Source organism: Electrophorus electricus, chromosome 20, assembly GCF_041902795.1.
Source record: "Electrophorus electricus isolate QZ-2024a chromosome 20, ASM4190279v1, whole genome shotgun sequence".
NCBI lineage: Eukaryota > Metazoa > Chordata > Actinopteri > Gymnotiformes > Gymnotidae > Electrophorus > Electrophorus electricus.
In genome coordinates, this window is record NC_137516.1 from 3435001 (window position 1) to 3457500 (window position 22500).

At 42.9% G+C, this 22500-nt stretch overlaps 2 protein-coding genes and 1 long non-coding RNA gene across 7 annotated transcripts in view; all 3 read right to left on the reverse strand.

Annotated features, from left to right (window-relative positions):
* The window catches only part of dbnlb (drebrin-like b), a 17823-nt gene extending 16619 nt beyond the window's left edge, over positions 1-1204 (reverse strand). Inside the window, exon 1 of one of the 3 annotated variants that reach the window (XM_081702974.1) lies at positions 1016-1204. In XM_081702974.1, the coding sequence (XP_081559100.1) occupies positions 1016-1098 (83 nt within the window). In that variant the 5' untranslated portion in view covers positions 1099-1204. The remainder of the gene's footprint in view (positions 1-1015) is intronic. The other 2 variants (XM_027024183.3, XM_027024184.3) reach the window with 2 other exon arrangements.
* Positions 1205-1624: 420 nt separating this feature from the next.
* ube2d4 (ubiquitin conjugating enzyme E2 D4) lies at positions 1625-13214 on the reverse strand. Of its 3 annotated transcripts, none has more exons than XM_027024176.3 (7): positions 12934-13207; positions 8332-8395; positions 8080-8111; positions 7686-7763; positions 7489-7594; positions 7054-7147; positions 1625-4542 (listed from the first exon to the last, which is right to left on the reverse strand). In XM_027024176.3, exons 1-7 carry the CDS (start codon positions 12955-12957, stop codon positions 4497-4499), a joined length of 444 nt encoding a protein of 147 aa, XP_026879977.1. In that variant the 5' UTR covers positions 12958-13207; the 3' UTR covers positions 1625-4496. The 3 variants fall into 3 exon arrangements, with proteins under 3 accessions (XP_026879977.1, XP_081559481.1, XP_081559480.1); XM_081703355.1 differs by lacking the exons at positions 1625-4542; positions 12934-13207 and adding exons at positions 4558-5342; positions 12305-12633; XM_081703354.1 differs by lacking the exon at positions 1625-4542 and adding an exon at positions 4562-5342 and having other exon boundaries at positions 12934-13214.
* Positions 13215-19082: 5868 nt separating this feature from the next.
* The window catches only part of LOC145652719 (uncharacterized), a 13574-nt gene continuing 10156 nt past the window's right edge, over positions 19083-22500 (reverse strand). The window contains exon 4 of the long non-coding RNA XR_014118961.1: positions 19083-20764. This is a non-coding gene — a long non-coding RNA (uncharacterized LOC145652719). The remainder of the gene's footprint in view (positions 20765-22500) is intronic.

Genomic DNA, 22500 nt, shown 5'->3' on the forward strand with positions numbered 1-22500 from the left:
CCACCCAGGGAGTTTTTCCTTGACATTGGCGCCTCTGGCTTGCTCATTAGGGATCTGTTGCCATACATTTGTAAAGCTGCTTTGTGACAACGTGTGTCGTAAAAAGATTTCCGCGTCGCAGAAGGTTTATGATCAGACAGAGTGACAATAACGGCACCGTGGCTATTTGAAAGTGCGTTTCTGTAGAACCAAAAGAAAAAGAAAAGCCATTTGTAGCCAACTCTGACTGGGGCTGGTGGAGTTGGAGCCATTTTCTTTTCGGCTAGCCTACTAGGTTATATTTGGGGTCGTTTTCCAGACACAGATTAAGCCTTGAATGACTAGAATGCAAAGAATTTCCAGCTGTGATTCACCGTTTGAAGTGGTTTGGTGCAAATTTCGGCTTGTATTGCAGAATACAAGACCTCAACTGTTACTGAGAGATGTTAAACACAACCAGTATTAAGGACATGACGGACACAATGGCTGAAATATTCACAAGTCCCCCCGGGTCTCACCGGGCACCGTTTCACCTCAACACCTGTGAATCCCGTTTGACCCTGAAGCGCCTGACCGACTGGCGAGGAAACAGGACGTGCACTGGGGTCAACCGTGTGTAAATCGCATCAACTTTCAGTCTGGCCCGGTGAAAAGAGCGACTTTCACACATCCAGGCTCAGGTTTAGCCACTTTCAGATTCCTCCAACGTGTGCAGACGGCACAAAGTTTATAGTTAAAACCTCTACGTTAGTTAGTTACAATGTAGCGTTAAGCTACAGGACGTTACATACGCAACACGCCTGGAAATAAACGTAGATCTGAAAGGGAAGTCTCACTGCCGCGGCCTGATACCTACACCCAAGAACTCGAGTATTGTTTGAAATACTACCGCGCTGGACAGGTAGAATAAATGCTCAGATGTAACATCAGCCAGGGCGCTAAACAGCAAAACCTCACGGTGCACAGGCTGCTAGCCTAGCCAACGCCGGCGAAACATGTCGACTGATCACAATAATGGATCCGCAACGTTACTTACCAGTTGGTCTCGGATTTCTCGCCCACCACCTCCTTGTACGCCGCCGTAAGGGCGGCGCCGTTCTTGCTCAGATTCACAGCCATCGTGTAAGGATCGGTCCGTCTTCAAGGCCAGGAGCTGGTGGACCTACTGGCAGTACGCACACAGGAAGCGTGGCTCGCCACACCAAGTACACCACCGCTCCGCCGAGGGGACCCGGGAAGTCTGAAAACGGCGCATGGCGCCATCTAGTGGACGCACGACGCACTTGTTTACCTTCTCGTCATATGGAGATATTAATACCGGTCTCTCATCTACAGTAGTATTGATATTGGCCGCCAAGACGGCAAGGTGTTAAGTGGACTATTATTCATTCCTCGTTGTGCCTAATACATGACGACGACTGCTTTCATGCTTAACTGCATTTTCCGTCATTTGGTTAAACGAATGCGGCAAAGTGTTCATGCTTTAATTAGGAGTCTTAACGCGTTAATATATGCATCACAATAGTACCGGGCTAAATGGGACCCAGGTACTTTACAATGCAGTGAACGTGCATTTCAGTTATACAGCACCATATAACCCACAATAACAATGAGACGCCACAAAAAATACATCCAGGAGAAGATCTAAAACAAAGGGAACTTTATTCACTAATGCAACACCTCTGAGGTTAGTTTCAGCTGTTCTGAGCGCATGAGGAGAATGTCAAACTAGAGAGCAGTAGACAGCAGTTAGCGAGGAGAGGGGTGTGTGTGTTTCTCCTCGCAAAAGTAAAACCCTCAACAGATTAGAGGGGAAAATAAAACATCGAAATAAGATTTTTTACAGTACAGTTCGGGTTGTTACACACTATCGGTTAAGGCTAAGATTTTATAGTGGAGGATTAAAGGAAATCGGAGATCCCCGATTCCTTCCAAATGGTCGTGGAAAAGGTTTTATCGCTGCGATCTGTCCAGCATTCCACAAGTTCCTTTCCCAGAGCCATTTTCAACCAGAGGCAAACATACACTGCTACCGACTGCGTTGGAAGACAACACAATAAATAAATACACAAACCAAAAAAAAGCACGAACGAGAAAGGCCACACCAAGTGGACACTGCCATGGTGTTGGCAATATGCGCTCGAGTGCTGGCACGGTTGTTTGCAGACAATAAGAAGAAACGAGCGGACGCTCCGTTTAGGACAGCGTCCGTCCCCACACCCACACCCACACACACCCACACACAAATTACATTCCAACGTTGCAAAAACATCGAATCATCGGAAAGTAAAACTTGACGTGCTGATCCGATCCCGTGCAGCCGCGTGACGGTTCTACATGGAGCCAAGTCTTATTTCGAGGGGACGAAAATGCGAGAGGAAGCGCGAGCGCAACTTGGCCTTTCGCCTTTCCACCAGGGAGCAAAGACAACCTCTGCGCCAACGGATAGAGCCCAGGAACGCTGCGGTTTCCACCTTTCTAGACGCAACCAGAGCGTCTAGTCGCTCCTTCCTCGGCTATTCACGTCTACCACCTGCTTCAGAGCAATGGGCTTTTTAATGAGATGTGTTAAAAAAAAACAACAAAAAAAAAATGGACAAGAAATCACCTCAGTTCAGAACTTAGGCTTGTTGTACATCAAATATACCATCTACGCTCAGTCACAAAGCTAGTATATATTAGTGCCTAGAAACAAGATATCTAAGAATTACTAAAGACTACATTCTTGCTCACAGACATAGTAGAAGAAAATATCAGAAGCGTACTGCATTTGTGCGGCCCCTTGCTACGAAAATCTAAAGGAACAATAACGTTAACACATTTGGCAGCAATGGTGTGTGGAGTTTCCATACAGATCCCGCCACCCAAGAAATCGACTTCTCTGCGTCTTCGGATACAGTGTTCCTCGGACAACGTCTCTGCAAGCGAATCTGCTTCATTTAAAAGACACACAGGAAACTTGGCCTCGTTTCTGCAGGCAAATGACTATACTCATTTACAAATACTTACACGTCTGCGACAACATGCACATGCAGATGGCGTGGTTTTAGATCTATAAAAATCTGGCATGGAAACTCCTATCCAAACACACAGGGGAGGGCTGATTACAGCAAACCGCACATGGGTGCTTGTCTCGTTTCGGTTAAACGGATATATCCGGATGACCGAACTCGCTTTACTGTTATTATTTGCCCCCCAGTTAGGGGGGTATCGTCTCAGTTCGAGATACCATCTAGTGTCACAGATGGACAGTGATGGCATGTGACAACGGCATGAAAGTTAAAAACAAAAATAGGACCCGCCTCCAACGTTCAAGGTTTGAAATCACGGCCCTACTCCCATTTCATAAACTACGTGGAAAACCAAGTCAGTGGAACCTGAATAATGCTAATTTTCTTTCTCCCAATCATCTACATTATATAGACTAAAAAAAGGCAGGGTCACATATCTCTCTCTCATGCGCGCGCACTCACACACGCGCGCGCGCGCACACACACACACACACACACACACACACACACACACACACACACACACACACACACACACACACGACATGTAACAAAATACAGCTGTACCATATATCGAAGGGCCACACAGAGCTCTTACTTCTTGTTATGAAATGAAATGAGATGATTTCAACTGACTGAAACAGCGTTAACATCATTTTGTAACCTTCTCTACTATAGTTCCCTGTCTTAATACAGATATTTTATTTAAAGGCTTATTTTTCACATTTGATAAATAAAATCTTGTTCAAGTGGTAAGTAGGAATACTATATAACGAAGAGTGTACATTATGAACTGTATTGTGCCCTGAGTGCATACCGTTACATGTCTAATACACACGCATGCATGCACGCATGCTCGCTCACACACACACGCGCGCACACACACACACACACAATCTCACACACACACACACACACACACACACAATCACACAGAGAGAACCAAAGGGTAAACACAGTAGTTCAGAAGAGATGAGATGGTGTGTGGATGAGGGAGGCTTATCCCATCCTCTCCACCCAGAGGCTGTGCGGGCCCTGGTGCCAGCAGGAAGCGGGCCAGGCACAGACACGGGCACGCCAGCAAACCCCAAGGCAAGGAATGGGGAGGGCAGCTACAGGAACACAGCGAGTCAGTCACAATAACAGCAGTAGTAGTAGTAGTGCTAAAAGTCAGAAAAGTCTCATTTTCCTGGGTTCGTGGTAGCCTGTGGGCTTGTCCCATTTTCCAGAGACTGTTTTCCAGTATTTTTCCCGGCTCTCGCGTGGCAGACCCGGGCACCCATCTGGGTGCGGCGGCACATGTGCGGCAGAGGTTAGCCGCGACGTGGCCCTGACGTGCACGGGTGTCCTCGTCTCCGCTCTCTGTCTCCTCCCAGCCCACGGTTCAGTGTTGGTCTGTCCTCCACCTCTCACTCACGCTTGTTCGGTCTCCTCATGTTAAAAAACATTAAAACTGGTTGGTCTGTCCCTTTGTTTGCCCTGGTGGTCCAGCGGAAGGAGGAACTCTCACATGGCGTACTTTTGTGTCCATTCTCTTGCTAGTCTGTTGTATCTGGAGGTTTTTTTTTCAAAAGGGGCAGAATAAAATGAATACTTCAGTCTGAATACTACTGATAAAGTGTTCAACTATATGAAGCACACAGAAGACATAATGTCAGGTGTGTTACAATACTGTGTTGTGAGACTTGTTACAACGTATGAGTAGTGTGATGTGGGGCATACTACAATACTGTATTTTATTGTGAGATATAATACAATACTGTGCTATAATGTGGGGCCTGTTACAATACTGTTTTGTAATGTGTGCCATGCTACAGTACGCCACTGTACATGTATACCATGTTCCGATACTGTAATGCGGAGCTTGTTATGAGATGTAAATGAAAAAATGTAAAATCTACTGTAATGTGGCGCATTTTACGATACTGTACTGTAAAGCATGCTACAATATTTTATTGTTATGTGGAGCTTTTTATTGTCACGGAACGCTCGCCTCCTGCGAGTCACGTGGTTTGGCCCGCCACGTGAAGTGGGAGGATCTTTGTTCGTAACCACACCTGCATTGTGTTAGTCTATGTGTATTTAAACCCGTGCCAATGTGTGCAATGTTTTGGTCATTGTTAATGTAGCATGTCGTGTGTAACTATATGTATCAAGTCTTAACTATGCTTGTTTAACATCGTGTTAAGTGTTAGAAGTAGTTAGTGTTTAGTGTGCTTATGTTCATTGTTTGTGTTTACATGCGAGTGCCACTTTCCTCCTCTATGTTGTATATGAATAAATGTTCGTCCATATTGAGGAAGTCTGTGCATCCTGCTCCACGCCCTTCGGCACTCGGGCCAGCAAGTTACACTGTGGAGCATATTACAATACTCTAGTGTAATGTGGAGCATATTACAATACTCTACCGTAATGTGGAGTATATTACAATACTCTAGTGTAATGTGGAGCATATTACAATACTCTAGTGTAATGTGGAGCATATTACAATACTCTACTGTAATGTGGAGCATATTACAATACTCTACCGTAATGTGGAGCATATTACAATACTCTACCGTAATGTGGAGCATATTACAATACTCTACCGTAATGTGGAGCATATTACAATACTCTACCGTAATATGGAGCATATTACAATACTCTAGTGTAATGTGGAGTATATTACAATACTCTACCGTAATGTGGAGCATATTACAATACTCTAGTGTAATGTGGAGCATATTACAATACTCTAGTGTAATGTGGAGTATATTACAATACTCTACCGTAATGTGGAGCATATTACAATACTCTAGTGTAATGTGGAGCATATTACAATACTCTAGTGTAATGTGGAGTATATTACAATACTCTACCGTAATGTGGAGCATATTACAATACTCTAGTGTAATGTGGAGTATATTACAATACTCTACCGTAATGTGGAGCATATTACAATACTCTAGTGTAATGTGGAGTATATTACAATACTCTACCGTAATGTGGAGCATATTACAATACTCTACCGTAATGTGGAGCATATTACAATACTCTACCGTAATGTGGAGCATATTACAATACTCTAGTGTAATGTGGAGCATATTACAATACTCTAGTGTAATGTGGAGTATATTACAATACTCTACCGTAATGTGGAGCATATTACAATACTCTAGTGTAATGTGGAGCATATTACAATACTCTAGTGTAATGTGGAGTATATTACAATACTCTACCGTAATGTGGAGCATATTACAATACTCTAGTGTAATGTGGAGCATATTACAATACTCTAGTGTAATGTGGAGCATATTACAATACTCTACCGTAATGTGGAGCATATTACAATACTCTACCGTAATGTGGAGCATATTACAATACTCTACCGTAATGTGGAGCATATTACAATACTCTACCGTAATGTGGAGCATATTACAATACTCTACCGTAATGTGGAGCATATTACAATACTCTACCGTAATGTGGAGCATATTACAATACTCTACCGTAATGTGGAGCATATTACAATACTCTAGTGTAATGTGGAGCATATTACAATACTCTACCGTAATGTGGAGCATATTACAATACTCTACCGTAATGTGGAGCATATTACAATACTCTACCGTAATGTGGAGCATATTACAATACTCTAGTGTAATGTGGAGCATATTACAATACTCTACCGTAATGTGGAGCATATTACAATACTCTACCGTAATGTGGAGCATATTACAATACTCTACCGTAATGTGGAGCATATTACAATACTCTAGTGTAATGTGGAGCATATTACAATACTCTAGTGTAATGTGGAGCATATTACAATACTCTACCGTAATGTGGAGCATATTACAATACTCTAGTGTAATGTGGAGCATATTACAATACTCTAGTGTAATGTGGAGCATATTACAATACTCTACCGTAATGTGGAGCATATTACAATACTCTAGTGTAATGTGGAGTATATTACAATACTCTAGTGTAATGTGGAGCATATTACAATACTCTAGTGTAATGTGGGCCATGCTACAACACTCGGCTGTACTGTGAGGCGCACCATTCATGGCTTACTCACTTTTCTCTGTCAGCTTTGTATGTGTGCGCGATCTCAGGCACTAGAGGGTCGTCTGGGTTCGGATCACATAACAGGGAGCAGATGGAGAGGAGCACTGAAATACAGGAAAAGCATAGACTCAACAAATGGACTCAACACATGGACTCAACACATGGACTCAACACATGGACTCAACACATGGACTCAACGCAGTTTCATGTTGATAAACCCATTGACTGCATTAACAAAGCACGTGACCATGGGTCATGTGGAAAAAAGCCTGTGGTGACATATGATAACGGCCACTACTGACTGATCTGACTGACGTATCACTGCTGCTCACTGATCAAAACTGGTTGGCTAATTTCAAAACCTCCAGACATAAAAACTCAGGTTTGTTTCCTTAGATGGTGCGCTGTCATTTGTTTCCTGCACTGCTGCTGGGTGGATGCCCACCTTTCGACACGGTGAGCGCAGGAGACCACTGCGAACGCAGGATGTCAAGGCAGATGCTACCGTTACTGTTGATGTTAGGGTGGTAGATCTTCGTCGTGAACGCGACCTGGAAAAAAAACATGCGTCTTCAAGCTGCTACCCACTGCGGGTAATCTGTGGCCTCCGGGTCCCCCGGCAAAAGATGGCGTGTGACTAACCTTTGGAGGTTTGAAGGGGTAGTCTGTGGGGAAATGGATGGTGAGGAAGAAAACCCCACCCTGGTATGGGCTATCGTTCTGAAAGTACCCCAAGAAAGAAGCATCAAGTTGCACCTCCGTAAATTTACCACCACAGTTTAAAAACAGTGATGTTTTAAGCACAGTGTGTGCTTCATTAGCTGGCAGACACTAGAATTCAAAGTTCAAACAGACAAAGAGGCAGACTACAGAACAGATGGATATTTAAAAAGCAGCATTTTTAAAAAGGTTTCACAATGGGAGGAATGTCACAGCAGGATTGTAAGAAACTGCAGAAAATTACCAAAACAGCATGAAACACTAGAAGCAAATAAAGAAAAGAAAAGCAAATAAGGAAAGACATATATGTACCTACCGGACCCATTATTGTGGCTTGCCAGTGAAATACTGTAAAACATGACAAGAACATGACATTTAACAAGACAAATAAACACGAATTCCTTACAGAATCTGAGCAATGATACTGCTGTGAAAGAATTGGCTAGAGCTGCACCATCTGAGCAGGAACTAATGAGTGGTGGTCAGAAAGACCGGATATATTTTGTGCAGGAATTTATTTAAGCATTCACACATTCACTCATTCATTCATTCACTCATTCATGCTCACGGTCTTCTCCCACTGGTCCCGCTGAACACTGGGCAGGCGGATCCCTCTGTAGGTCTGTCAGCTCCTGTGGGAAAGAACACCACCAATGTGAACAAGGACAGGTGCACCTGACAGTGAACATTTTCAACCCTTTCCAAACACTTCGCCTTGTGTCACATCGCAAGGAGACATTTGGATTTCATTCTAGCCAAAAATCAATGTTACTTTAAACCAAACAATGACAAAACCCGCAACAGTTCAGCTGTGTACGAACCACTAAAAACGGCTATCTGAGCGCCATCCTCCGAGCACGGTACTCTGCCCCCTGACGCTGCACGTGCCGCAGATTGAAAAGACATGATGATTGGCTACAAGTGGCTCAGAGGAAGCATGTGACAGTCCACACCTTCCCTGGCTGGCACATGATGTGTGATAGTGGAGAATTATGTGATGGGTGGGAATTGGATACGACTACAATAGGGAGAAAAATGGGGGGGGGGGGGGGTCAATGAACTATTCACTTTCATTTAAGTGGCAAGCTGGTCTGTTTCCATCTCACCACCGAAACTAAAATCAGGAATGAATTCATCATCTCTTATCAGCTCCCTGCTTTTCCAAACGTACTTCAAAGCCACGGCTTTACCACCCTTTTACAAAAGATCTGTGCAAAATTTTGAAGTGGCACAAAGAAATGACCTGAAATCACATAAGCAAATCTGCCTTGAATCATGGTTTAAATCACAAAAAAAAACATGTTCGCTTCTGTTTTTCACCCCAGTACAGCCAGCTGACATCCAAAAAGACTAAGAGTGCTGTTTGTAGGATCTGGCAAAACTATACGTTCGGCCTTAAATATGTTGCTAATAAAAACTGGCACACACAAAATCCCATCGAAGGAATGCCATCATAATATCTATTATAATACTATCATAATTATGAAGCCTGGTGAAAGCATTTTGGGGAACTGGGCAGTGAGTCTCCCTTTCTGCATGAAATACATTCCAGACACAGAATGCATCATAGTGGCAAGGAAGCATACTCATAAATGCCTCGAACTGGTCGAGTTGGAGTCAGACATACTGTACTTCCACTGAATGTATTATGGGCATCATGATTACAAAAGTAATTTATTTTTTATGCTGTTTTGAATAGACAAACAGACTTGCCAATTAAATAGATGGTTATATAGAGGTACATAGACAAATCAAAAAAGATTCAGAGCTTTTGCTGAGCAAAGAGCTCCCACACTGAACGTTAGGGCTGAACGTTAATACAAATTCCACACTTCAGTTTTGCGCCATTCGTTGTTTTTGTCACAAAACAAGCCACGCTAGAATACTCCTGTTATTTGCAGGGGAATGGCTCCCGCAACTGGCAAATATCCACATGTCGGTGAGTGATGATGACAATCACCTCCACCCACTCTCTACGCACCGTGGTGTGTTCCTAAACCAAGGGACACGGGCCAAGGACCGGGGAACAACCACTGCAGGCATCCGACAGTATCACACCAACGGTGCACGAAATGGCACACCACAATGCACGCAAGGCGAAGAGAGAGACCAAGCCTGCATCGCGTTAACGCCTGCGGAACCGGTATCTGCAAGATGCCCCAGCACGTTACGGGCACAGCAATGGTGGGGCTGTTTCTATGGAGCTTCTGGAACTCCTTTAAGCCTTTCATCCTCTCTCTTTGCAGAATTCATTGATGTTTATATAGTTTCATGAGCTGGCGATCTATTATGAGGCATATGGCTCGTGAGCTTGCTGGTGAAACTCTGCAAAATAACCTGCGACGTTGCCTTATGTGTGAGAAAACAATTTTCACTATTTTTTTCTCATAAAGGTTCACCTGCTTTTGACAATGACACAAATTGGTGACATCTATATCGACATTTCTATATATTTCGGATACCGCATTAAGATTTTCTGGAACTGTCACTGAGTATGTTAACCTTATGGAAGGGTGTATGCTAGGTGGCATACTAAAACTCTGGAAACAAGGCTCTACTGTGTATCTGGTTCCCACCAAATCACATGCACATGGACTAAGAGCGTGTAACGAACCTTTGATGTACCTCTCCTTTCCACCTCAAGTCTCACTGGCCTAGTTCAGTCTGTTAGATGCTGTCTGGTGTGGCATACAAGTTACAGTCTGACTCACGGCTCCAGAAAAGGCTCCCCTAAACTTAGCTGTGAGAGTCCGCGAGCTATCAGACACCAGTAACTCCGTTGCTCTGGTGTAGCTTTCCCTCGCAGATATAATAATGGAGGCACATAAGGCGACCTTCACACCACCAGCTGGACATCAGATTACAAATGAAAGCTGCATTAGTCTTGAATTCAAATGAATGACATGCAAACAAAGCAAAAATATCAGAAGGGCCTGTCTGTCTATTTACGTAACTTCTGGAAACAGAAAACATATTTCACAACACAGGATACAATCATAGCTTTACAAATTCCCACACATTTGTAAAAATCGAGGGACATTTCTCTCAAAATGTCCTATAGAACGAGAACCATCTGGCCACAGAGTCAGGCTGGGCTTGTCCAAAAAGAGGCAGATCACATTTCTAGAAGTTTCTGCAGAAGCAGTAGTGTGTGTGTGCTTGCTGCTATTTACATCTCCGATGTCATTGCCTCCTCCTGATTTCCATGTATTAAACAGGCCCGGACATGCAACCCGCCATGGCTGAGGCAGTCCCTGTGAAATGTCCCCACAGATATATCACAAAGAACCCACATTTAGAAAATGTCAACCTTAAGATGGAAAATTTATATTCAGTTTTACACCTTAGCCAAAATTCAGTAGTGAGCGGAGCTGTGATATGTTTATTTCTGTATTTCTTTTTACTACATACATATCAGCTCTTATCAGGAAGCACATGACGGGACAAAAAGCTTTTACTCATGAAATGTTTTGACAAATCTTACAGTGAGAGTGTTGTGTTTGCTATCCTATCACACTCAGGGTCTGTGCTCACTTCCAAATCTACTATGTTACAAATCAAAAATTCCTGATAGGCGAATTGTCATTATAGATGTTAAAAATATCATTAGTGATTAAGATAAGTGCAACTATATATATATTGTTTGACAAAAAGAAAAAACCTATCCTATTTGTGGTCAAATTAGCACACTGGTCTAGTAACATTAGGCGTGTCTCACTTAATCCTTACCCAATACACACAGTTAGTCTGTATTTACACCAAATCGTAATCTAACACATAGGCCTATTGTATGGTTTTCACACCAATTAAATGACAGCGGTCTTTTATCGAGTTTACAGTTAGCAGACATTTCAACAGATGGGACGCCAGGGACGCATGTGCATTTCGACCTGGATGAGACTAGGAGCCTAGAATCTGCAGATAAATAACCGTTTGGCAATAAATCCTTAGAACACAATCATGATCAAAGTGAAAACACAAGGTTAGAATGTAAATCATATTTATATAGTAATTCATGTTTATAAGATATGTAATAGCCTACATGTAATACATCTCTTGTGCCCACACAAGTGTAAAGTATAAGAACGTTTGGCAGTAACGTTAGTTATTACACATCGCTGATTGCTACTAAGAAAACTAAAAATCTCAAAATCTCCATTAAAATCTCGTTGACATGGTCTTGAATCTTTTCATCACATTATTACATATCCCGAAGGAAAATGAACAGCGAAAACCATTATTCAATTACTGTGAAGCAGTGAACACTAGCACGACGTCTCTAAGCTGGGTGTCCGGGAACATACTAGCTGTAAAGTTTATACCATAATAATATATTCTAGGCTAAAAGCATGCATGATTTTTGCTCAACGACCTTAACGTTGAACACTGCTTTAAAAAACAAAACAAAAACAAAACCTTAATTCTAGACGAACGGCGCTCAGACACAAACGGCTCTGTAACATATCGGAGAGTCTGAAAAAGAAACACCTCTTATATTTAATGCAGTTCTGTGATTAAAGTCGGGGGCATGCGTGGCAAACCTGTTAAAAATACCCTCCGCGGTCCCGTTTGCCGAGCCATATATGGGAACGTTGACATTGGGGTTCAGTATTTGGCAACTTGGAGCGCTTGCTGGCCAGTACGCTTGCGCGTCCGGCGCGCTCCCGTTCATGTTGAATGACTATCATCGAGATTGTATTTTACCACCGTTTATTCCCACCACCCGGGTCGGCTACAGATGTACCTGTGGCAAATGTGTAATAAAAGCAACGGCCAACGTCTCCGTGCATCGTACGCCGTGTGTTCTCGAAAGTCAATGTCACAACGTAACCTATCAAAAGCAAACATTACTGGTGACAATCAGCCCTAAAACAAATACTTAAGCTGGCCATCTGCATCGCCTGGCTGGAGAAACGGTTATTTTATAATGAGTGGCACGATGAGGGTTCGCAAAAGGGGGAAACGATGGCGCACGGTGCGTCGGTCGCAGGGGGGCATGCATCCACCATAGTCTATTCCTCTTTGTCTAGATGGAGATTTTCAGGAATGAGTACGAAAATGGGGAAAGTACGACGCAATCCTATACAGAAAGACGCAGAGAAAGTGAAGAAACGAGCCGAGTGCGCGATGCTAAATTTACAGTGCAGACAACGAGAAACAGCCTACTCACCTTTTGGATTCTTTTCAACGCCATTTGCTCGTTTTATAGGAGAAGACTGTTAGCTAGATAAGATTGTATGGGCCTGTGCAGTTTAGTTTAGATGGGAGCGCTGTTTGCCCCTCACTGTCAAGCGCTGCGTTCAGAACAACAACGGTACAAGAGCACAGATTGTAACATTTACGCAGCTGTGTGAACGCCAGTCTATGATTTCAGTAATTCTTACCCCCTCTAATCTGACTGACAGCATTTGCTGCTGTACACAGAGAGCAATAAGCTACCATCGCGATAACATCCAACAACAAGGCCTCCGTTATCTTGCTCACGAGATTTGTGGTGGCCTGCTGGGATACGTAGTTTTCATAATATTGTGATTGGAAACGAGAGACGTTCTTTATAGTAGCGTAGTTGAAGCAGTGTGTATGATTCTGTAAAAAAAATTTATTTCTTTAAATTGTTAATTCTTTGTATGAGCATTTTTTAAATTAATATCAGTCTGTTCATAATTATTAAATTGTTTTAATTATTCATTTAAATTAATTGTTAAGTAATAACACCGAAGAATGGGCACACTGTAAATAATTTTTACAGTTAATTGACTGGGCTCCATGTGCAGCAAGCTGCAAAGTGTGTTCTGACACCTTTCCATCATAGCCCATATTAACTTTTTTCAGCAATCTGTTACAGTAGATTTTCTGTGGAATCAGCATAGTCTTCGCTCCCCATGCAAATCAATGAGCCTTAGCATTCAAGACCATTGTAACGAGATAAATGTTATTCCTCTCACTTGTCATTAGTTTTGATGTTGTGCCTGACTGGTGTACATTGCGGGCCATTGTATTTTTGGGTTGAAGGCCAAAAATGTGAGACAGAGGCTATTAATTAGTTGAACACCAGTAAAATGTTTAAAAAAACAACAACATTTGTGTAGAAATTTCAGCAGAATAAAGATGAATGGAACCATTTGAGCTTATTTAAAAACAGACAAAGGAAGTAGTGTCTTTTTGGAACACCTTTTCCAAGAATTAGTCAGACTGAGAACCCTGAAAGATCACATCTCATACGAAGATAAGCATCAAACCAAAGGAAAGCATTTTGAGTTAAACAAATATAGAGAGAGAGCTTATCAAGGAGGAAGCAGTGATCAACCTTACCAAAAGCCTTGGAAAGATCAATGAAATCTGTACCTGTGAGTTGTCCTGTGTCATAGATATGAGAATGCATCATTAGTTGATTTTAATAGAGCTGTGATGGTGGGAAAGTTACGCTTGACGTAAGATTGGAATGGAGATAAAATATTGAACCGATTGATTAATTGTCATAATTGACTAAAAATAAAGTATTAAATATTTTAGCAATAGTACAAATAATAGAGCTTGATCAGGTGATGGTGGCAGGGCGGGAGGGCAGACATAACGCAAACGCAAACACATCGTACAGCGTCGAACCTGCATGAACAACAGAAACTGAGGGGGATAAAAATACAAAAGCAGAGCGCTGGCAGTGATCACTTCAAAAATGGGCTTGGCAGCATCGACCGCGGTCATGACAAGCCGAGAATAATGCGCAGCATTGGAGGGAGGTGCCTGTGGGCTAGATATAGGGGAAAAGAAACAAGCAACAGGCACAGGTGATCAGTGATTAGTATACTGGTGATTGGGAATGGGATGTGTGTGTGTGTGTGTGTGTGTGTGTGTGTGTGTGTGTGTGTGTGTGTGTGTGTGTGTGTGTGTCTGTCAGTGGGCGTGTCCCTCTGGCTGGGTGCCTGAGTTACCGTGACAGGTTAATAATTATTCACATCAGATGGGTCTCAGCCTTTAGAAAGGGGAGATGTATACGCATTTCGGTATACAAAAGGGATATATTATCAATATATTACCATATGAGCAGGAAGATGAAGCTTACAAACCAACACTACTGACTTTCAGCTCACGTATAGCTTTAAAAAAAGTCAGTAGGCAAGATTTTTCTAAAGGAAACAACCATTAAGACTATAAAATTTGAAGAACCAGCAAACAGCAGTTAAAGCATTGGGAACCACAGATAGAATAAAAAATCTGACAAAAGCAAATGAGTATAAGAAATAAATCAATTTCATTATTCATTCATATCTGGCTTGTGGAGTTTTTATCAGTTTTTTGAGAATGTGGTTCTATTGATTCAAAAACTGCTTAGGGTTATGAACATCATGAGAAAGACTACCTTTATAGTTATTAGATCTGATTACATAATCTCTCCAGGGATCTGGAGACATCGCAGTCTACAAAATCCTTATATAAGTGATATTTGACCCAGTCTTTACCCTTTGTTTTAAAAGGCTGATAAGCTGGGAGCTGATCCAGGATCAGTGTCTACCTTTAACTCTGTTTACATGGGAGAGTGTTTGTCAATTACATTAGTAATTTAAGAGTAAAAGAAATTCAATGCACCATAAACAAAAGGATTAACTGAAATCTATTCCGGCTAATTGTAATTAGGTCTTGAGTAAAATAATCCATATAACTATTTTTTTTTTAAATATTGTCTTAGTCTAATGTAGACTATAAGGGCAAAAGTATTGGGACACCCATCTTAATCATTGAATTCAGGTGTTTTTTTCAGTTATTCAGGTGTATAAAACAAGCACCTAGGCATGCAGTCTGCCTTTACAAATGTTTCTGAAAGAATGAGTTGCTTTAAAGAGCTTACTGAATTTGAGTGTGGTACTGTAATAGGATGCCATCATTGCAACAAGTCAGTTTGTGAATTTTCTTCCCTCCTAGGTAGTCCACAACTGTGAGTGGTATTATTAAAAAGTGGAATTGTTTAGGAACTACAGCAACTCAGCCATAAAGTGGCAGACCACGTAAAGTCACAGAGCGGGGTCGCCGAGTGCTCAGGCGCATAGTGCGTAAAGGTCACTGATGCTCTGCTGACTCAGTAACTGCAGAGTTCCAAACATCCTCTGGTACTTACATCAGCACCAAAACTGCGTTGGGAGCTGCACGGCATGGGTTTCCAGGGCCGTGCAGCTGCACGCAAGCCTTGCATCACCAAGCACCGTGCCAAGCGTAGGAAGGAATGGTGTAAAGCACACTGCCACTGACAGTTCTGTGGAGAGACGAATCACACTTCTCTATCTGACAGTCTGAGGGACGAGGCTGGGTTTGACAAACACCAGGAGAACGTTAGTTGGGCGAAGGAGGGATTACGCTATGTGGTTGTTTTTCAGGGGTTGGCCAAGGCCCCTGAGTTCTAGTGAAGAAAAATCCAGAAAAGACATTCTGGACAGTTGTATGCTTCCAACTTTGTGGGAACAGTTTGGGGAAGGCCTTTTTCTGTTAAAGCAAGACTGTGCCCCGTTGCACAAAGCGATGTCCATAAATGCACGATTGGGTGAGTTTTGTGTGGAAGAACTTTACCTCAACCCTATCAAATGCCTTTGGGATGAACAAGAATGGAATTTGTGAGTCAGGCCCTCACCTCTGAGATCAGTGTCCGACCTCATAAGCACTCTTCTGATTAAATGGGCACAAATTCCCACAGACACACTCCAAAATCTTATAGAAAGCCTTCCCAGAGCAGCTGCTGAGGGGTCCCCCTTTAGTGGTTAAAACATCCTCCACTCTTCAACTCCATATTAATGCAGATGAATTCAGAATGAGATGCCATAAAAACTTCTGCAGGTGTAATGTCTAGGTGTCCTAATACATTTGCCCGTATAGTGTATTTTGGAGGACAACCTGGAGTTTTAATTTGCAAGGCATAAAATATAACTGAATGATAACTTATACAATCAGGTGTAAGTGGAAACAACACCAGATTTAATTATCCTTTCAGGATTAGTGACAAGTATCCAATACAGCAAAGTAGTCCAACGATCCACTCCGTTAATTAACTAAGTGAGATTTACACCCCCAAATAAATTTCTATCATTAGGAGAGGAACAATCAAGCTAATTACTGAAGTCACCTAAAATGATCATTTAAGTGTACCTTTCAGGAGAGTCGTTGACAAAATACACTTTGGAGCAGAGGATGAATTATGAATCTTATCAGTAGTTGGATGTTTATTATCATGAAGGAGAATATTAATAAAAAGACACTGCTCTGGAAACCTAGTGTTCGTCATTGTGATTTTGCAACTTTGACTACGTTTGCACTGACATCAATTTCCTATTTTTACGTCACGTATATCCCAATTTGCGTGGTTTTCAGAATCTAAATGGTTACCAAGAGTGATTTTTGTCCACAAGGTGTCGCTGTCGGATTTTTTGTTTTATTGTATTTTGTTTTAAGTGGCACAGAATACGCGCAACCACAGCGCTGACTCCGCTCGTTGGGAAAGATCGGTTAATCAATACACTAATCAATACGCTAATTAGGGATTTACCAACAATATCACAATGTCTTTAAAATTAAGCTAAAAAATTGATTTGTGAAGTAATGCTTTTGATGCGGTTCCTTTTTATCAGGTGGAGAAGCAGAACTATTACTACACAAAACTCTAACAGCCCTACAGATAAAATGCACCTCCATGAGGTTTCCAGCCGAAATGCTTATAAAAATAAACATGGAAGCAGAACATGGTCAATTTTCAGAAGTAAAAAAAAAAACTTGTTAACTTAATTATTAAAACGTTAAAATAAAAAATGTTTAAAGTGGCATTGCTTGCTTAAAATGTGTTTTAAGTGAACAGTACTGTCTAGATAATAAGGAACTTCTATTGACACCGTAGCCTGGGCGATATGGGTTTACATGTTTAAATGACTCGTGCTGCACACTGTCACTTCTTGCAACAAAACGCGTAGTAATTACACCGTGGTTACAAGAAGCATATTGTCTTCAACCGTCCCTTCACTTTTTTGTCTGTTTTGTAAGTCTTTAGATCCCCCGCGGGGAGGCGTCTTTAATTCTGTCTCTTATCACAACATGAATATCAAGTAGCCCTGGCCAGTTCTTTTTGTAATGTAATATGGTGTAGCAGAACCTTCCTTTGTCCTAGATTTACCCCAAATACCTCCAGTGTCCAGAGTCACCCTCTCTTTTACCCTAAAGGAGACTCATGATCGATTTAAGTCAGGCCAGCCAGCTCCAGGTGGGCTCGTGTCGTGCTTCTCCCTCCCAGGTAAGGAGAGGAGGGGGTCATTGTTTACTGCTTACTGCGTAAGGCTTATGGAGGGGGTGTTGGCGCATAGCCCTGGGGAGAAATAATATGCCTGTTATGACAAAGTGACAGGCTGACACGACTATCGTGTCACGCAGTGACTGCTCCAATATTCGCGAGAGGGACTGAAGAGCTCTTTCTTAGAGGAGCAGCCACCACGCGGCACGTCAGCAGACCATAAGTCCTCCGTCATTACCACGTTTAAATTTAATCGGATTTCCAAGCTCTGTTTCGGAGATCACATCAGCACATTTCGGACTTTTTTTTTTTTTTTTTTTTTTTAAATCAAATCATGTCTGCGTGTTTGCGTGTGCGTGCATGCCGGCTATTAGTTCGCGAGGCTCCGCTCTTTCCGTTTCGTGGTCCGTTTATTGGAGCGGGAACGCGCGCGTCCGCATTGTGTCCGCTCCATTCACGCGCGAGTCAGCTGGCTGCTCGGGTTTCTGCGTGCCCCCGTTGTCTGCGAGCGCTCCTCGTGAGCCTGTCTTTCTGCGCATTAAACAAGGGGAGGGAGGTGCCGGGGGGGAGGGGGGGGGGCTTTTCTGCCAGCGGGCGCCGCATGAATAGCCGCCACTGTTCACTGCTCTTAAATGGCTCACTTCAGTGTCAGGTTGGTGGAGGTTCTCATCAGCATGACACTGAGAAAGAAGCATTTTCCTTTTGGAAGACCTAGAGATTCCTGCAGATAATATGCTATTGTCAGAGGAGGGGGGGGGGGGGGGGGGGGTCGTTCCTGCTGTTTCAATGAGTCCACTGTTCTGCAGACGAGGCTGTGTTTGGCAAGCAGCCGCAGCCGAAGGCCGGTGCAGGGCTTGAAGAAGCCCGGGACTCGCTCGGGTGCCTTACCCAGAAGAGAGCGGTGTTGTCACAGGCAAAAAGTGCAGCCAGGACCCTTGACACCAATGCTTGAATATCATGGCTACATCACAAGAGTATTGTTCTGTCAGCTTGGTGCTACTGTGCATGTACTTTCAGGCAGATAACTTTGGAAATTACATATCAAAAAAGGTATTTTTACTGAATCATTTGATTACTGAGAACAAAGAACTTATACGAACAAACAAAATTGTGAATGATCACTATTCCAACAGTTGGACCTATAATATATAAGTAAACAAAAATGTAATCAAAGAACAATCTAAATCTTTTCTATTTCGTTTGCTCCATTTTTCCTGGACTACATAAATACATGTATAAAAATATATAAATACACATTTGAGAACAAGTTATGAAAAAGGATGACTGTTCTGTGTTAGTACACTGCACTAACTACAGAGGAGGAAACCTCTTTGTCAATGTGGCACTATGGAAGTGATGTTTATTTTGACACATTTGGTACATCATCACCTCATGCTGAGTCTACAGATTTCTTTCACAACAGAATTTGCATGGTGTTCAAATTAGAGGAATTTCATTGCTGACAGACTCTTAGCAATTCCTTAGGGTTGGGAAGAGGTTAGGTGTGTGTGTGGTGTGTGTGTGTGGGGGGGAGGGGGTAGTAAAATCAGAGTGACTCTCTCACACTCTCTTCTTTGCCCCCAGTGTTGAATTACGACAGAGTGAATGTTCCAGGGTAGGGTGTCCACTTTCACCGCCCCAGCCATGATGGGCACCCCAGGCCCTGGTATGATGTATGAGTGTTAGCATTGGTGTGTGTGTGATCAGATCTTTGCCCTGGAGTCAGATCTGGTTCAGAAGGGCATAAAGAGGCTTCAGTTTTCATCCAGACACTCATACTTGTGTTTGCGTGTCTGTGTTTGCCTAGTTTTGTGTTTACTGTATCAGTTTCCACAAACCAAGACGCTTACAATAAAACAAACTCAGAGAAAGGAAAAAAAAAAAAACTTAGAAAATTACGCATCATTCTTTGACCAGAGTGTTATAGTTTGTTGTATTGTTTAGTTCTCAGGGAAGAAAAGGGGTAGAAATGAACAGTACCCCCTCGTGAATCTGTCAGCTTGTGTTTCCAGTGGCCTGCGTTCACGCCTCCTTAAACGACACACACATGTTCACAATCATCTCAAATGGCCACTGCTGGCAATCGCAGCCCAACTAACCAATTAAAGGCCTTTATGGCACAGACGCTGTGTCTTCTTAGCCCCGCCTCCTTCCCCCAGACTCCATGTTGAGTGAACCGGTTTCCCCACTGCCCGGCCAATCGACGGCCGCGCCACTGGTTTGAGGTGACGATGACTGTTGCCGCTGTAACTCAGCACGAACTTGTTTGAGTCTGTCGCGTGCATTGTTGTGGGGGAGAACAAGCACTACATATCTATCTGTGGCGAAACGTCGCGAGCCCAGTAATAGATAATGACGGGTTTGTGCTCGAGTGGATCGGCTCCGTCGCACGACTTGACCGAGCCCTCGCACGTTTATGGTGCTGAGGAGAGCCGATGGGTATCCGCGGCCCTACCCTGATTGGATTATGGGCCAGAGAGAGCCTGAGCAGTTCTCATGTTTATGATGTGGTCAGCAAGTCTTGGCACAGTCTCCAGCTGTCTGTGGGCCAAGCTAATGAAGAGAGCCTATTATCTGAACTGCAGTCATGCCTTCATGACCCATTTCCTTTAGTGCTGATTTAATTCTGTTTGCTGAAGTGTGCGTCTGTGCGTCTGTGTATGCAGAGGGAGTTCATGAACCTTTTGTCTTGTCAAAGGGTGGATTGATGTAGTGCACTCATCTCAGACAGATGGCATTCCTGCACACACACACACACACCCACACACACACACACAGAGAAAGAGAAAGAATAAGACAAAATGCAATGTAGTAATTTTTGGGGGGCTCTTTGTATTAGTCTAGGAAATGTAGAAATGTGCATAATCCCGGTTTTAATTGGTCAGCTGAATTTCATTAATAGCTTCTCAGGCATGTGCAGCTTTAAGGAATGCCAGTTTAACTGCTCTCACGATCTGTGCATTTGCTTGGCAGATAATATCTCTCAACCTTCCATTGCTTAAGGGGTACTTCTGTAGGCCCAGACGAAGCTTAGGAGCTTGTGACAAGAACTTCTACAGACGGTGTGTTTTACTCTGCATCTGGGGTTCAGCCGTAACTGGCTAACTGTCCCCAGTCCGCCACTAAACCTTTGGTTATGTCACAAGGATTCAAGACCCCGTCTCCCCGGAGCAGGGTCCTCAGGGTACGTGCATGTACCTTGTCCTGGCTGTTGTCTTGGAATTAGCTGAGGTGGAAAAACAGCGATTGTTTAGATGCCTCCTGCTTTATGTGAGGGATTTTAGCGAAACCGATCGATCGGTGAGAAGCTGCCGGCTTGAGCGGCGAAGCCCGAGCAAGGCGCCTGCTCCGGTGTGCTGGCTTTCCACCACTGTCCCAATGTTCTCAAGGACACACAAAGTTAATAGTAAGAGAGAGAGAGAGAGAGAGAGAGAGAGAGAGAGAGAGAGAGCAAGACCAAGAGAGAGGGAGAACGAGTTGGAGAGAGAGAGAAAGAAAAAGAGACAGAGGATTTTCGGCACTTCAGAAATGTGCTTTGCAGTTTTATGCAACACCAGAGTGAATGTAATGCAACAGGCTCTTTAGCACATCACTATCACATTTGCAAAATATTAGTCCTAAATTGCTAATAGGTAGATAAGACATTGGAGTAAAATTGAATTGTGCATATACACAGAGACATTGTGTGAGGCTACAATGGCCATTCATGTAAACACAGACTCAGCACAGGGCTTTAAAAGTAAAGGACACTCTTTGGCAGGCTAGTTCAAACTTGTGCGTCGTCAAAAAAAAAAAGAAGTTTACAATATTTTGCTAATGTAGCCCTGGTGATCAAAATACCACCACAGCCTTTATGACAGCCTTAAAGTATTAAAGTATTATAGGTCATTTTATTAGATTTCACCAGGTGGTGGTTATATCTTTATTTGGGTCCAGATTTCTAAACTCTATGTTGAGATCTGTGGTGCCCTGCAGCATGCTGGGAGTTGCGGTCCTGGGCCTTAGTCCTGTAGTGAATCAGCTCTTGTGTGCAGATGAGTCAGCCTCATAAAGCTAGCCCAGCCTGGGGGGGTGGGTTGTTGGGCGCGTTCGCATAAACAGCAGTGTTTAACTTTAACAGCCACCAGGACCGACTCTCCCCAGCACTTAATTGTCTTAATTGGGTCTTTGGTAAGAGAGGGGTCTGATTTAATAGCAGGGGTGCTTGTCTAATAACTCCTCGTTTCCTTCATTTATCTGATTGGGGCGTTTTATGAGGGCTCAGTGAGTAGGTATATCCATGATGGTAAATAAGTATTGCACAAACCCTCAGCCAGGAACCTGTGTTTCACATGTGACTAAGTGGTTGGTAACGATAACTGCATAGCTGGCTTTGCATCATAGTTTCCAAGTACGTTGTATGTAATTGTAAAGCAGTTACTTTGAGAAAAGGACATTTTCATAGAAAAAAAATTAAGAGTTCTGAAGCACCGTAAG

Coding starts and splice junctions, on each gene's coding strand:
- ube2d4 (XM_081703354.1), bottom strand. CDS start 12,957: ATGGCGTTGAAAAGAATCCAAAAG. Junction 8,112..8,331: donor GGGACCAGTGGGAGAAGACC/GTGAGCATGAAT, acceptor CATGTTTTACAG/TATTTCACTGGCAAGCCACA. Junction 7,148..7,488: donor TGCGCTCACCGTGTCGAAAG/GTGGGCATCCAC, acceptor CCTGTATTTCAG/TGCTCCTCTCCATCTGCTCC.